The following is a 12,658-nucleotide window of genomic DNA, read 5'->3' on the forward strand; positions in this document are numbered from 1 at the left end:
TGAAAACTGACCTTTTCCAGTTCTGTGGACACTGCTGAGCTTTCCAAATTTGCTGGCATATTGAGTGCAGCACTTTCACAGCATCATCTTTCAGGATTTGAAATAGCTCAACTGGAATTCCATCACCTCCACTAGCTTTGTTCGTAGTGATGCTTCCTAAGGCCCACTTGACTTCACGTTCCAGGATGTCTGGCTCTGGGTGAGTGATGACACCATCATGATTATCTGGGTCATGTAGATCTTTTTTGTACAGTTCTTCTGTGTATTCTGTGTATTCTTATTAGCCTCTCAGTCATGTCTAACTCTTTGCAACCCCAGGGATTGTAGCTCCCCAGGATTATCTGTCCATGGGATTCTCCAGGCAAGAATAGTGGAGTGGGTAGCCATTCTCTTCTCCAGAGGATCTTCCCGACCCAGGGATTGAACCTGGGTCTCCTGCATTGCAGGTGGATTTCTTTACCATCTGAGCCCCTAGGGAAACCCTCTAAAATGTTTAGTTGTATTTAAAAATATAAATTTTAGAGTTTATAAGAAAAAAAGCTTCACTGAGATTCATAGTTTATAGTTTATATTTTCAGGTAATGAAATCGTCAATTAGCACATTAAATCCTGCCGAAATGAGGCCAGGGTCCACCATGCTCACAACCTTAGCAGTTATGTGATCTTTTGATATGGTAAAGTTTGCAAAATTATCCTTTCAGATTTGAGTAAGGGATAGAGTAGGGAATGTCTGTTTTCTTTGTAGAGAAATGAGTTGGCGTGTACAGTTTTAACTATCAGTAACTTCCTTTTGAGGGTTTTCTGCTCATTAGCTGTGTTAATTTTAACTTAATTTGATTGCTATTACAAATTCAGTCGGTTAATACAATTTTAAACAAGGCTTAACATGTTAATTTCAGAAATTTCACACTTTAAGTAATTTAATATGCATAATTTTTTTGAATGATGGCTAGCTGTTAACTGAAATAAAACATAAGATTTGTATGTGTGAATAACATACTTAGCCCTTTCTTTCATAATTTGTTACAACTCTTTTGCATCTCCTTAATAGAAGGAGGGTTAATTTTGTGAAGCCACTCAGAACACTGAAAGCAAAACACTGTGTAACTTGCTTAACATTGTTTATATCAGGGAGAAGTGGTAAATTATTTCATTCCATCACGTTATTCTGGTGGAAATGTAAAAAAGACAGAAACCCAGAATATGGAATTTGAACCAAAAGAAAAAGTTCAGTGCCCCCGTAAGTATGAAATCTTTTAAAGATAACACCTTTTGCAGTGATATTTGTTCTAATTCTTATAATCTTTAATAACAATATCTTATAATTGTTATAAATAATTGTTTTTACAGTTGTTTATACTTTACATAAAAGTTTGGTTACAAGGCATATTATCTTAACAAAAGGGTTAGGTAACAAAAGGAAAGATTTATTCTTTGGTTTGACTTGATCCAGATAGTTTGTTGCTTAATTTGTAGATTAGCAAATTAATGTAATGTAATTTGCTTCTTAAATTATTTTCATTACTGTAAATTTATTTCTTAATTGAGATAAGTTTATTACATATTCTTCAAAATGATGACAGCATGTCTTTAATAAATCTTTATTCTTTACTTAACATGGTTCTTAATGCACATTAAGATTAACTGAGTTTTATTTTCTTTTCACTTTAATTGTTTTGACTGAGTTAGCATATCCTTTTGCATTTAGCTACACGTGTGATGATCCTGACAGCTGTTAAAGAAATGAATGGAAAAAAAGGAGTTTCTATTCTTTCCATCTACAAATATGTCAGTTCTATATATAGATATGATGTTCAGCGGAACAGGAGTCTTCTGAAACGGATGCTCAAATGTTTAATTTTTGAAGGTCTTGTGAAACAGATCAAAGGTCATGGTTTTTCTGGTACTTTTACACTGGGGAAGAATTACAAAGAAGAGGACATACATGATAAAACGAGAAAGCAGGTAATACCATTTATCAAGTGTGTATGTGATGCTTTACAAAGTAAGTTGACAGATCCCACCTGTCTAAAGCCAGATGATAAAAAAGAAACATTAGGAAAAACACTAATGGCTATGACTTCTGTTTTCTACTTTCTGAATAAAAGTTCCATCGGAGTAGAAACTAAAAATAAGTATTAATTGAGTGGATTATGCAGTTAGTTAGTAACACACAACATAGGTTAAAATAACTTATCTTCACTGTCATGCTATTGTCCACACTCAAAAAGCATGTTCCATACTTTAAAAATGTTAATACATTACATCTGCATAACTCTTTACATATGATTTGAATCTTTTATAAGTTCTCATTTTCCCTTGTCATCACCTTTTAAAATGTTTATATTTTGTTATAAAACTTCTGGGCCAGTACTACAATTTACTTTTAAGAAAATAGTTAAATATTTGTGAATATAAATCAAGAAAAGACTGATGACAACAATTCAAAATGTAGAGTTACTAGCTTAGCTACTGTGAAAGAAATGGTAGACCAAGAAGTTCTCTTCCAAGAGTAGTGTCTTCAGCAATTTTTCCCCAGCCAGGTTAGAAGACTGCAATGAACTTCTGTGCTTTTAATAATCCTTCTGCTACCAAAAAAGGAAAATCTCCTTCAGTTAATGCCAATCATTCCATGTTAATGTCATTCATTCCTCTGTTCACCCTTGACTGTGACATCACTTCTAGGAAGGTGCAGCTGGCATCTGCCTCCCCAACACAGACCCTATCTGTTATATAACCCCCTTATGCAATCCTGTAGCATCATTTTAAAGGGTCTTGCTCAGTTGTGTCCTCCTCTTTTGCAACACCATGAATTGTAGCCCACCAGGCTCCTCTGTCCATAGGATTCCCCAGGCAAGAATACTGGAGTGGGTTGCCTTTTACTGTTCTCTCTTTTCCAACAGACTCCTTTGAGACCAGGAGCTAATAAATATACCTCATACTTACATCCCCAGCATCTAACATGTTGCCTGGCTCAGAATTGGCATTCAATAAGTAATTGCAAGAGGGTACACCAGTAGAAAGGAGAAAGAAAGAAGGAATGTATTTGTTTATTGCAGTAACTGGTAGATTCATTTTTACTTTGGTTAAAAGCTGTGCTTTAATACTTGATATTTTTATAATTGCCCCTGTTGTTGTTTAGTCACTAAGTCATGTCCAGCTCTTCTGTGACCTGTAGACTGCAGCCCATGGACAGGCCCCTGTGTCCATGGCATTTCCCAGGCAAGAATACTGGAGTGGGTTTCCATTTCTCTCTCCAGGGGATCTTTACAGCCCAGGGGTTGAACCCACATCACCTTCACTACTGGTGGATTCTTTACCCCTGAGCCACCAGGGAAGCCCATAATTACCCTAGTTTGTATCTTTATGTATTATAAACTACCAGTCTTTTATTGATTTAGACAGACTGTAAACTATAAGAGATTGATAACAAAATTAGTAGCTCCCTTTATTTCTAAGTTTTGTTCCTTCCAAATCTTAATTAAACAACAGTAGAGTTCCTTTTCCTTTTGGGCCTGCAGGGAGAGGAGTTCATAGAGCAATTTGAAAACCACTGATCAGGAGTGATTCTCTTCAAGGAAAGAGTAACAAAGACTGCCTATGAGATTTTTATGTAAAGCACATGAAGTTGGGTGTTTAATTTTAGCTATGTCACTCCATTGAAATAAATAAATAATGTTTTTCTTAGGCAGTCGGGAGCCCAAGGAAAACTCAGAAAGAATCCAGAAAATCAGGAAACAAGGACACAGACTCTGAATATTTGCCATCAAATACCTCTGATGATGATGATGATCCTTACTATTATTACTGTAAGCCCAGGAGAAACCGTAGTAAGTGGAGGAAGAAACCTGCTCTGTCCACAAAAAGGGAAAAAAGCCAGCTGAGCATCGGTCTCAGCCCACAAGATCACTGCCCACCTACCGGTAACTCTGAAATTACTGATGTTACTACATCTGAAGGTACATGTGTCTTTGAAGTCAGTCAAGAACATTCAGCCAAGGACCAAGCTGAATCTCTAAATCCTGTTGGTGATGACATGCCGCACTCTAATATCATGGGTCCCTGTAATTCTCCCGATTACCGCTTTGAGTGCATATGTGGTGAACTTGACCAGGCAGACTGTAAGCCTCGTGTTCAGTGCCTGAAATGCCGCTTGTGGCAACATGCAAAATGTGTGAATTACGAGGAGAAGAATCTGAAGGTTAAACCTTTCTACTGCCCCCACTGCCTTGTTGCAATGGAGCCAGTGTCTACAAGAGCAACTCTGATCATCTCCCCCAGTTCCATCTGTCATCAGTGGGTGGATGAGATCAACAGGCATGTGAGGTCATCATCTCTTCGAGTCTTGGTAAGACAGTTTGGACTCTTTAAAGGTATAGGAAAATGTAAATGTTTGCTTATGATCGTTTTTATAATCTTTGTCACCTTGTTTTTATCCCCAAAATTAACTTAATGAGATAATAATATTAACTCAGAACTCAAAGAGGAAATTAAGAATAAGAAAAAATACAGTAAACTGTTTATTCTTTTCTGACATTAAAAGTTAAAGCACTTTGAGTGGAAAGTTATGAAAGTTTTTGAAAAAGTCCTTAATCATGTAAGGGAAAACATCTTTGTATTCAGAAAGAAATGCAGTTCAAAGGCAGCATTGTTTAATAGTTATCTGCTTATATGATCCCCATCTTTTAGCTCCAGAATCTTCCTCTGAAGCCTTAGTTACCCCTTCTGTAAAATAAGAATTTACTCATTCAGCAAATATTTAGTGAACACCTATTGTGTGCCAGAAATTGTGCTAAGTTCTAAAAGTTGTACCCCCACACACTTTTTGTGAAGATTAAATGATTTGATAAAGTACTGGCACATAGTGAGTGTTCATTTAATGTTATTGTTCACTACAGTTAGTATTTTTTACACTTTGTATTCTTCTTTTCTTCTTTCCACACAAATGTTACTGGAGATTTTCTATAGTTCAGTCACCGTGATAGGCATGTATAATACAGTAGTTTATAAAACACCATCTTTGCCACTGAGGAGCTCTGTTCTGTAAAGAGGGCAAACCTTGGTTTGTATCTTGACTCTACTGGTTTTGAGTAAGTCACTTCATGTTTCCTATGTGTGAAATAGGAATAACAGCAACTAACAGAGTTGTTGTTAAAGGTGGGAGATAAAACTTTGCAGTGCTAAAACTTAAAAGGCATTCAGTAAATAATAGCTCTTATTGTTCTACTTTCTCACAGCATTGTGCTTTTGCACAGACTATTGATTCCATCTACCCACCTACCTTTTCCCCTTTCTTCCACCCATGAAAATTCCAGAGTGTACTTCAAGATCTACTGCAAATTTGAATTCCTCTCTGAATTTACCTTCTTAGTCATAAAATTGGTCTCCACTGTGATGCTATCGCATTTACTTCTGTTACAGTTCCTTTTCCATTGCTTATGTTTTTAGTCTTCCACACTAAAATGCATCTTTCTCTAAATAGGTCTGGGATGTATCTTATAGGATGCTTGGTTATAAACAGAAAGGGCTTGGTAAGGGTATAAATGAATGTCTGTGATTATATCCTAGGTATATCAAGGAGTGAAGAAAGATGGTTTTTTACAGCCTCATTTTTTGGCAGAACAGGATATAGTCATCATTACTTACGATGTCCTCCGTTCAGAACTGAACTATGTAGACATCCCACACAGCAACAGTGAGGATGGGCGTCGCTTAAGGAACCAGAAGCGCTACATGGCTATTCCCAGTCCTCTTGTAGCTGTGGAATGGTGGAGAATCTGCCTTGATGAAGCTCAGATGGTCGAATGTCCTGCTGTAAAAGTGAGAATTTCTGCAGAATCGCTTGAGGGCTGGGGAAGAGACTGGAGGAAACTGTTCATAGGAAATTTAGTAGTTTACGTGTAGTTTAACCCACAAGTACTGACGTTTGCCAAAAGTTTGCCTTTGCACACTCTGCATTTGCTTTCTCTTGTGTGTGAGCTGTATAATCCTTAGGAATTATTTGGTACTCGGAATCATTGCTCTATATGAAAAGTTCATTTTTATTTGAACAAGATGGTAGTTTTTATGTGATGTAGATCTAAGTAAACTCTACTTAGGGACTTTTATCAGCATTTCTGCTACATGGAGTGCTCACCATACAGGCTCTGGTAACTGACAGCTTTTTACCAGAGACCAAATGGTAATGGAAAAATGCTAGAGGAAAAACTTTTATTCAGACTTCATTGTATGTCTTTATTCTGTCTTCTTTGCCCAGTCTGTGACCTGAACTGAATTTATGAGTCATGCCTATTAGCACAGTGGTTCTTTTCATCTGGAGGATGGGGTGGTCCAGGGAATGTGTCAGTCAGTTGGTGCATTTTCATTCTGCCCATACATGCACTTCCTTTCCTCTTTGAAAGGACACATGGCAGTCTTCTGCTAATAAGAGCCCCAAACTAGAAGATAGCCCATTGAATATGATGTTCAGTATTTAGTGTGATAACTATTCTGTAAGGGCAAATGCATCTGACCTGAGGCCTGGGTTTGAGAGCTGTTTTCATAAGTAAACACAATCCTTTTGCATTTTTCTTGTGTGTCTCTTTTCATTCTCTCCCATCAGGCTGCAGAAATGGCTCAGCGCTTGAGTGGGATTAACCGCTGGTGCATCAGTGGCACTCCGGTACAGAGAGGATTGGAAGGTGATGGATGGTTTCCTCACATATTGCATTTATTTGAAAAACTTAAATTTTTTGAGCAAAAAGTATTACTTAACTTTTGCTGAAATCCTTAAGTGATTATGCATATATTAAAAGATATTTATATTTGATCCAAATAGTTTCAGACATCTACCTTTTTAAATGGAATCAAGTGCTTTTTGTTTATATATAGATATGAAAACAGATATGTAGTGAGTAGTCCTACTGTCCTGATTTGAGCAGTTACTGTACCTGCCTGAACACTGTAGATACAGGTCTGAATTGAACTCAAAGTTCCAAAATGGGGAGTAGAAAACAGGGAGAGCCTGACAAGAAAGAAAGAGGGAAAGAGAGAAGAAAAAGGAATTAGTTTCACTTGGCTGTGTCTATAAAGATAAGGACTTCCCACTCACACATTTTAACTGATGCTTCTGCATCAGTCTCATTCATATAACTAATTTTTTCCATAGAACATAGGCAACATTTTTAAAACTTTTGTCCAAGTTGCAAATATTTGAGACTAAAAGTTTAAATAAGTAATGTTGGTTTACATAATAAATTTCTTGAAAAACTGTCACTGAAATGAGTTTTAACTATAAAAATATAAATATCCTTAGTCCAATGGCAGATATTCATCTTCAAAACCTATCATTATTGAAAATTCAGATTTTCATGTATCATTTGTTCTTAGCAGGGTAACTTACCATTCTGCTAAAGTAAAAATATCAACATCTATTACAGTGACCTGAGAAACACTATTTTTTTAATGATTACTTTTAGGGGAAAAAGAGGTTTTTATGAAGATGTTTAAGTATATATTTAAATACCTGTGTAATTTTAGTAAGTTACAATAAGATACATATTTGTAGAATAATATGAGGCTAATTAAAAGGCCAAATTAAGTGGTCTCCTCTTACATTGGAAACTGTCCAATATGTTGATATTTAGGTGTTAATAAGATCTCATTGAACTCACAAGTTAGCTAAGAAAGTATAGAGAAAATGCCTATCACAGTTACTTTATTCTCATTTTAATCTTAAAAGAATATGAGCAGTAATTCTGCAGTTCCCTGGGTACTTAATGTGGGATAAATAAGATGTTGGCAGATGTTTTGAGCATCTGGCACCCTTTAACAAATTTTTGATTAATTTTTTAAACAGCTTTATTGAGGTATGAATGACATATAATGAAACTATAAATATTTAAAACATAAAATTTGTAAACTTTTGACATATATATTTACCAGTGAGTTTATTTCCACAATCAACATAATGACGCCCAAAGTTTTCTCATGTCTAAGTTACCTTAAAAAATAGCCTTTCCTGAATGTCTGGAAATTTAGTTTATTTTTCATCTTTGCTTCCATGATTCTCTGATATCTTTAATGTTATCACTCTTATAAAGTGTCTGGTTTTTTGTTTTTTTTGTGTGTTTAACTGCAGTGGGAATGTTAGCCTGATGTCAGTTCAGTTCAGTGCCTCAGTCATATCCAACTCTTTGCAACACCAGGGACTACAGCACGCCAGGCCTCCAAGTCTATTACCATCTCCCGAAGTTTACCCAAACTCATGTCCATTGAGTCGGTGATGCCATCCATTGAGTCGATGATGCCATCCAACCATCTCATCCTGTGTCATCCCCTAAATCCTGCCCTCAATCTTTCCCAGCATCAGGGTATTTTCAAATGAGTCAGCTCTTCGCATCAGGTGGCCAAAAGTATTGGAGTTTCAGCTTCAACATCAGTCCTTCCAGTGAACACCCAGGACTGATCTCCTTCAGGATGGACTGGTTGGATCTCCTTGCAGTCCAAGGGACTCTTAAGAGTCTTCTCCAACACCACAGTTCAAAAGCATCAATTCTTGGGTGCTCAGCTTTCTTTATAGTCCAACTCTCACATCCATACATGACTACTGGAAAAACCATAGCTGTGACTAGATGGACCTTTGTTGGCAAAGTAATGTCTCTGCTTTTTAATATGCTATGTTGGTTGGTCATAACTTTGCTTCCAAGGAGTGTCTTTTAATTTCATGGCTGCAATCACCATCTGCAGTGGTTTTGGAGCCCCAAAAAATAAAGTCAGCCACTGTTTTCATTGTTCCCCATCTGTTTACCGTGAAGTGATGGGACTGGATGCCATGATCTTAGTTTTCTGAATACTGAGCTTTAAGCCAACTTTTTCTCTCTCCTCTTTCACTTTCATCAAGAGGCTCTTTAGTTCTTCTTCCCTTTCTGCCATAAGGGTGGTGTCATCTGCATATCTGAGGTTATTGATATTTCTCCCAGCAATCTTGATTCCAGCTTGTGCTTCTTCCAGCCCAGCGTTTCTCATGATGTACTCTGCATAGAAGAAGTTAAATAAGCAGGGTGACAATATACAGCCTTAATGTACCCCTTTTCCTATTTGGAACCAGTCTGCTGTTCCATGTCCAGTTCTAACTGTTGCTTCCTGACCTGCGTACAGATTTCTCAAGAGGCAGGTGATGTAGTCTGGTATTCCCATCTCTTTCAGAATTTTCCACAGTTTATTGTGATCCACGCACTCAATGGGTTTGGCATAGTCAATAAAGCAGAAATAGATGTTTTCCTGGGACTCTCTTGCTTTTTTGATGAGCTAGCGGATGTTGGCAATTTGATCTTTGATTCCACGGCCTTTTCTAAATCTAGCTTGAACATCTGGAAGTTCACGGTTCATGTATTGCTGAAGCCTGGCTTGGAGAATTTTGAGCATTACTTTGCTAGCGTGTGAGATGAATGCAATTGTGCAGTAGCTTGAGCATTCTTTGGCATTGCCTTTTTGGGCCTGGAATGAAAACTGACCTTTTCCAGTCCTGTAGCCACTGCTGAGTTTTCCAAATTTGCTGGCATATTGAGTACAGCTCTTTCACAGCATCATCTTAATTTGAAATAACTCAACTGGAATTCCATCACCTCCACTAGCTTTGTTCATAGTAATGCTTCCTAAGGCCCCGTTGACTTCACATCCCAGGATGTCTGGTTCTAGGTGAGTGATCACACCATCGTGATCATCTGGGTCATGAAGATATTTTTTGTACAGTTCTGTGTATTCTTGCCACCTCTTCTTAATATCTTCTGCTTCTGTTAGGTCCATTCCATTTCTGTCTTTTATTGAGCCCATCTTTGCACGAAATGTTCCCATGGTATCTCTAATTTTCTTGAAGAGATCTCTAGTCTTTCCCATTCTATTATTTTCCTCTATTTCTTTGCACTGATCACTGAGGAACGCTTTCTTATCTCTCCTTGATATTCTTTGGAACTCTGCATGCAAATGGGTGTATCTTTCCTTTTCTCTTTTGCTTTTCACTTCTTTTCACAGCTATTTGTAAGGCCTTCTCAGACAGTCATTTTGCTTTTTTGCATTTCTTTTTCTTGGGGATGGTCTTGCTCCCTGTCTCCTGTACAGTGTCACAAATCTTGGTCCATAGTTCTTCAGGCACTCTGTCTATCAGATCTAGTCCCTTAAATCTATTTCTCACTGCCACTGTATAATCATAAGGGATTTAATTTAGGTCATACCTGAATGGTCTAGTGGTTTTCCCCACTTTCTTCAATTTAAGTCTGAATTTGGCAATAAGGAGTTCATGATCTGAGCCACAGTCAGCTCCCAGTCTTGTTTTTGCTGAGTGTATAGATCTTCTCCATCTGTGGCTGCAAAGAATATAATCAGTCTGATTTCGGTGTTGGCCATCTGGTGTGTAGAGTCTCCTCTTGTGTTGTTGAAAGAGGGTGTTTGCTATGACCAGTGCGTTCCCTTGGCAAAACTCTGTTAGCCTTTGCCTTGCCTCATTCAGTACCCTAAGGCCAAATTGGCCTGTTATTCCAGGTGCTTTTTGACTTCCTACTTTTGCATTCCAGTCAGACACCTTTTTTGGGTGTTAGTTCTAAAAGGTCTTGTAGGTCTTCATAGAACCGTTCAACTTCAGCTTCTTCAGCTGAGTTACTATGTTGTATTTGGAAGTAGAAGTCTCATTTGTTTTCTTTTTGTGTTAGACCATGGTTTCTCCACCTTAGCCCCATTAACATTTTGAGTCAGATAATTCATTTTTATTAGGAGCTGTTCTGGGTATTTTGGATATTGAGCTTTTACACGCCTGATGCTGGTAGTGTTCTTGCAGTGTGACACCCACAGTTTTCTCCAATCATTGCCAAATGTCCCCAGTGGGCAAAATCATACACTTCCACCCCAGTTAACAGTCACTCTGCTAGAGTGATAGAGATAAATCAGATTTGATGATTTATTTATTAACAACATTTGTTTTGCTCCATGGTAAAGTCAAAAATTTTAAGTTAAACCATCATAAGTCAGAGACTATCTGTATTCTCAACGTGCTTTTTTTCTTTCTTTTCAGATCTTTTCGGGTTAGTGGTATTTCTCGGTGTTGAACCTTACTGTGTCAAACACTGGTGGGTTCGACTTCTCTATCGTCCTTATTGCAAGAAGAATCCTCATTTCCTCTACAGCTTTATTGCCAAGATAATGTGGAGGTCTGCAAAGAAAGATGTGATTGACCAAGTCAGTAGGATAAGTATTTATTGATTAAGAGTATTAGGAAAAAATTTAAGAAGAAGCAGAGTTGGGGTGAAAAGTTAAACTTCCAGGTGACTATTTTTTTCCTCCTCTGTTTAGATCCAGATACCCCCACAGACAGAAGAAACCCACTGGCTTCACTTTTCTCCAGTGGAAAGACATTTCTATCACCGTCAGCATGAGGTTTGCTGCCAGGATGCAGTGGTAAAACTCAGGAAGATTTCCGACTGGGCTCTGAGGCTCAGCAGCCTGGACAGAAGGACTGTCACCTCCATCCTGTATCCCTTGCTGAGGCTCCGGCAGGCCTGTTGCCACCCACAGGCAGTTCGTGGCGAGTTCTTGCCACTCCAAAAAAGGTTTTATTATCAGTTTTCTTATACCATAAGAGATAATAGAGTAGTAATAGACATTACTGGGGAAGGAGATGGCAACCCACTCCAGTATTCTTGCCTAGAGAATCCCATGGACAGAAGAGCCTCGTGGGCTGCTGTCCATAGGGTCGCACAGAGTCAGACACGACTGAAGCAACTTAGCTTGCATGCGTGCATAGACAGTATTAAAACAATTAGCTTCCTAGCACACAGTTTCATTCAGGGTCTTAGAATTGAGTTGTCATCTGTTTTTAGCAGTGTGGTGATTTTTCTTCAATATGGAACCCCATTTGTGAAAGAGAATCACATCAAAATTATTTTCATGGTTTTGAACATTTTTTTAGGACTGTTGAAAGGTTTTATTGTTTTTTGGGCTTTTGTTTATTTGTCTTCTCCTGCACTCCAGATATGAAATTGTTCATTTTGCGTTATATTTTTTGGTTCTGACATCAGGGAATTAGGTGAATTAGATTCCTATTAAATATTTTCTTTATAATTATACTAGCTATATTCCTTGATTATTCCTTTCAGTACTCTGTTGTCCCAGAAAATTTGTTCATCAAACTGTGATAGGAACTAGCCTCTTTTTTTTTTTTAAGCCCTTGATATTAAAAAGGTATCCTTTCAGGTGCTATAAGAAATATAAAGAGGAATTTGACTCTTATCCTTGCCTTTGAGCAGTTTGTATGTAACTAAAGGCAATGACAAAGATTAGTGAAAGTGTAAAGTGAAAGTGTTAGTCACGAAGTGAAGTCTGACTCTGCAACCCATGGACTGTAGCCTGATAGGCTCCTCTCTCCATGGGATCCTCCAGGCAAGAATACTGGAGTGGGTTGCCATTGTCTTCTCCAGGGGATCTTCCTTTCACAGGGATCAAACAAGGTCTTCTGCACTGTAGGCAGATTCTTTACCATCTGAGCCATCAGACAAAGTTTATAGATCTCTATAAGGTAAAGAAAACATGATGTATTTCACAAGAGGTATATATGAATCTCTGTGGGGCTTCCGGGTAGCTCAGACAGTAAAGGATTTGCCTGCAGTGCAGGAGATCTGCCTTCAATCCC

At 37.8% G+C, this 12,658-nt stretch overlaps 1 protein-coding gene across 3 annotated transcripts in view; it reads left to right on the forward strand.

Moving 5' to 3' along the window:
• Nucleotides 1–12,658, forward strand: part of SHPRH (SNF2 histone linker PHD RING helicase) — an 87,228-nt gene that overhangs the window by 18,400 nt on the left and 56,170 nt on the right. For all 3 annotated transcript variants that reach the window (XM_065931191.1, XM_065931192.1, XM_065931193.1), the window contains 7 exons: nt 1,132–1,240; nt 1,709–1,965; nt 3,689–4,348; nt 5,569–5,820; nt 6,602–6,680; nt 11,045–11,208; nt 11,323–11,579. In XM_065931191.1, the coding sequence (XP_065787263.1) occupies nt 1,132–1,240; nt 1,709–1,965; nt 3,689–4,348; nt 5,569–5,820; nt 6,602–6,680; nt 11,045–11,208; nt 11,323–11,579 (1,778 nt within the window). The remainder of the gene's footprint in view (nt 1–1,131; nt 1,241–1,708; nt 1,966–3,688; nt 4,349–5,568; nt 5,821–6,601; nt 6,681–11,044; nt 11,209–11,322; nt 11,580–12,658) is intronic.

Source organism: Muntiacus reevesi, chromosome 3 (genome assembly GCF_963930625.1).
Source record: "Muntiacus reevesi chromosome 3, mMunRee1.1, whole genome shotgun sequence".
NCBI classification, from domain to species: Eukaryota; Metazoa; Chordata; class Mammalia; order Artiodactyla; family Cervidae; genus Muntiacus; species Muntiacus reevesi.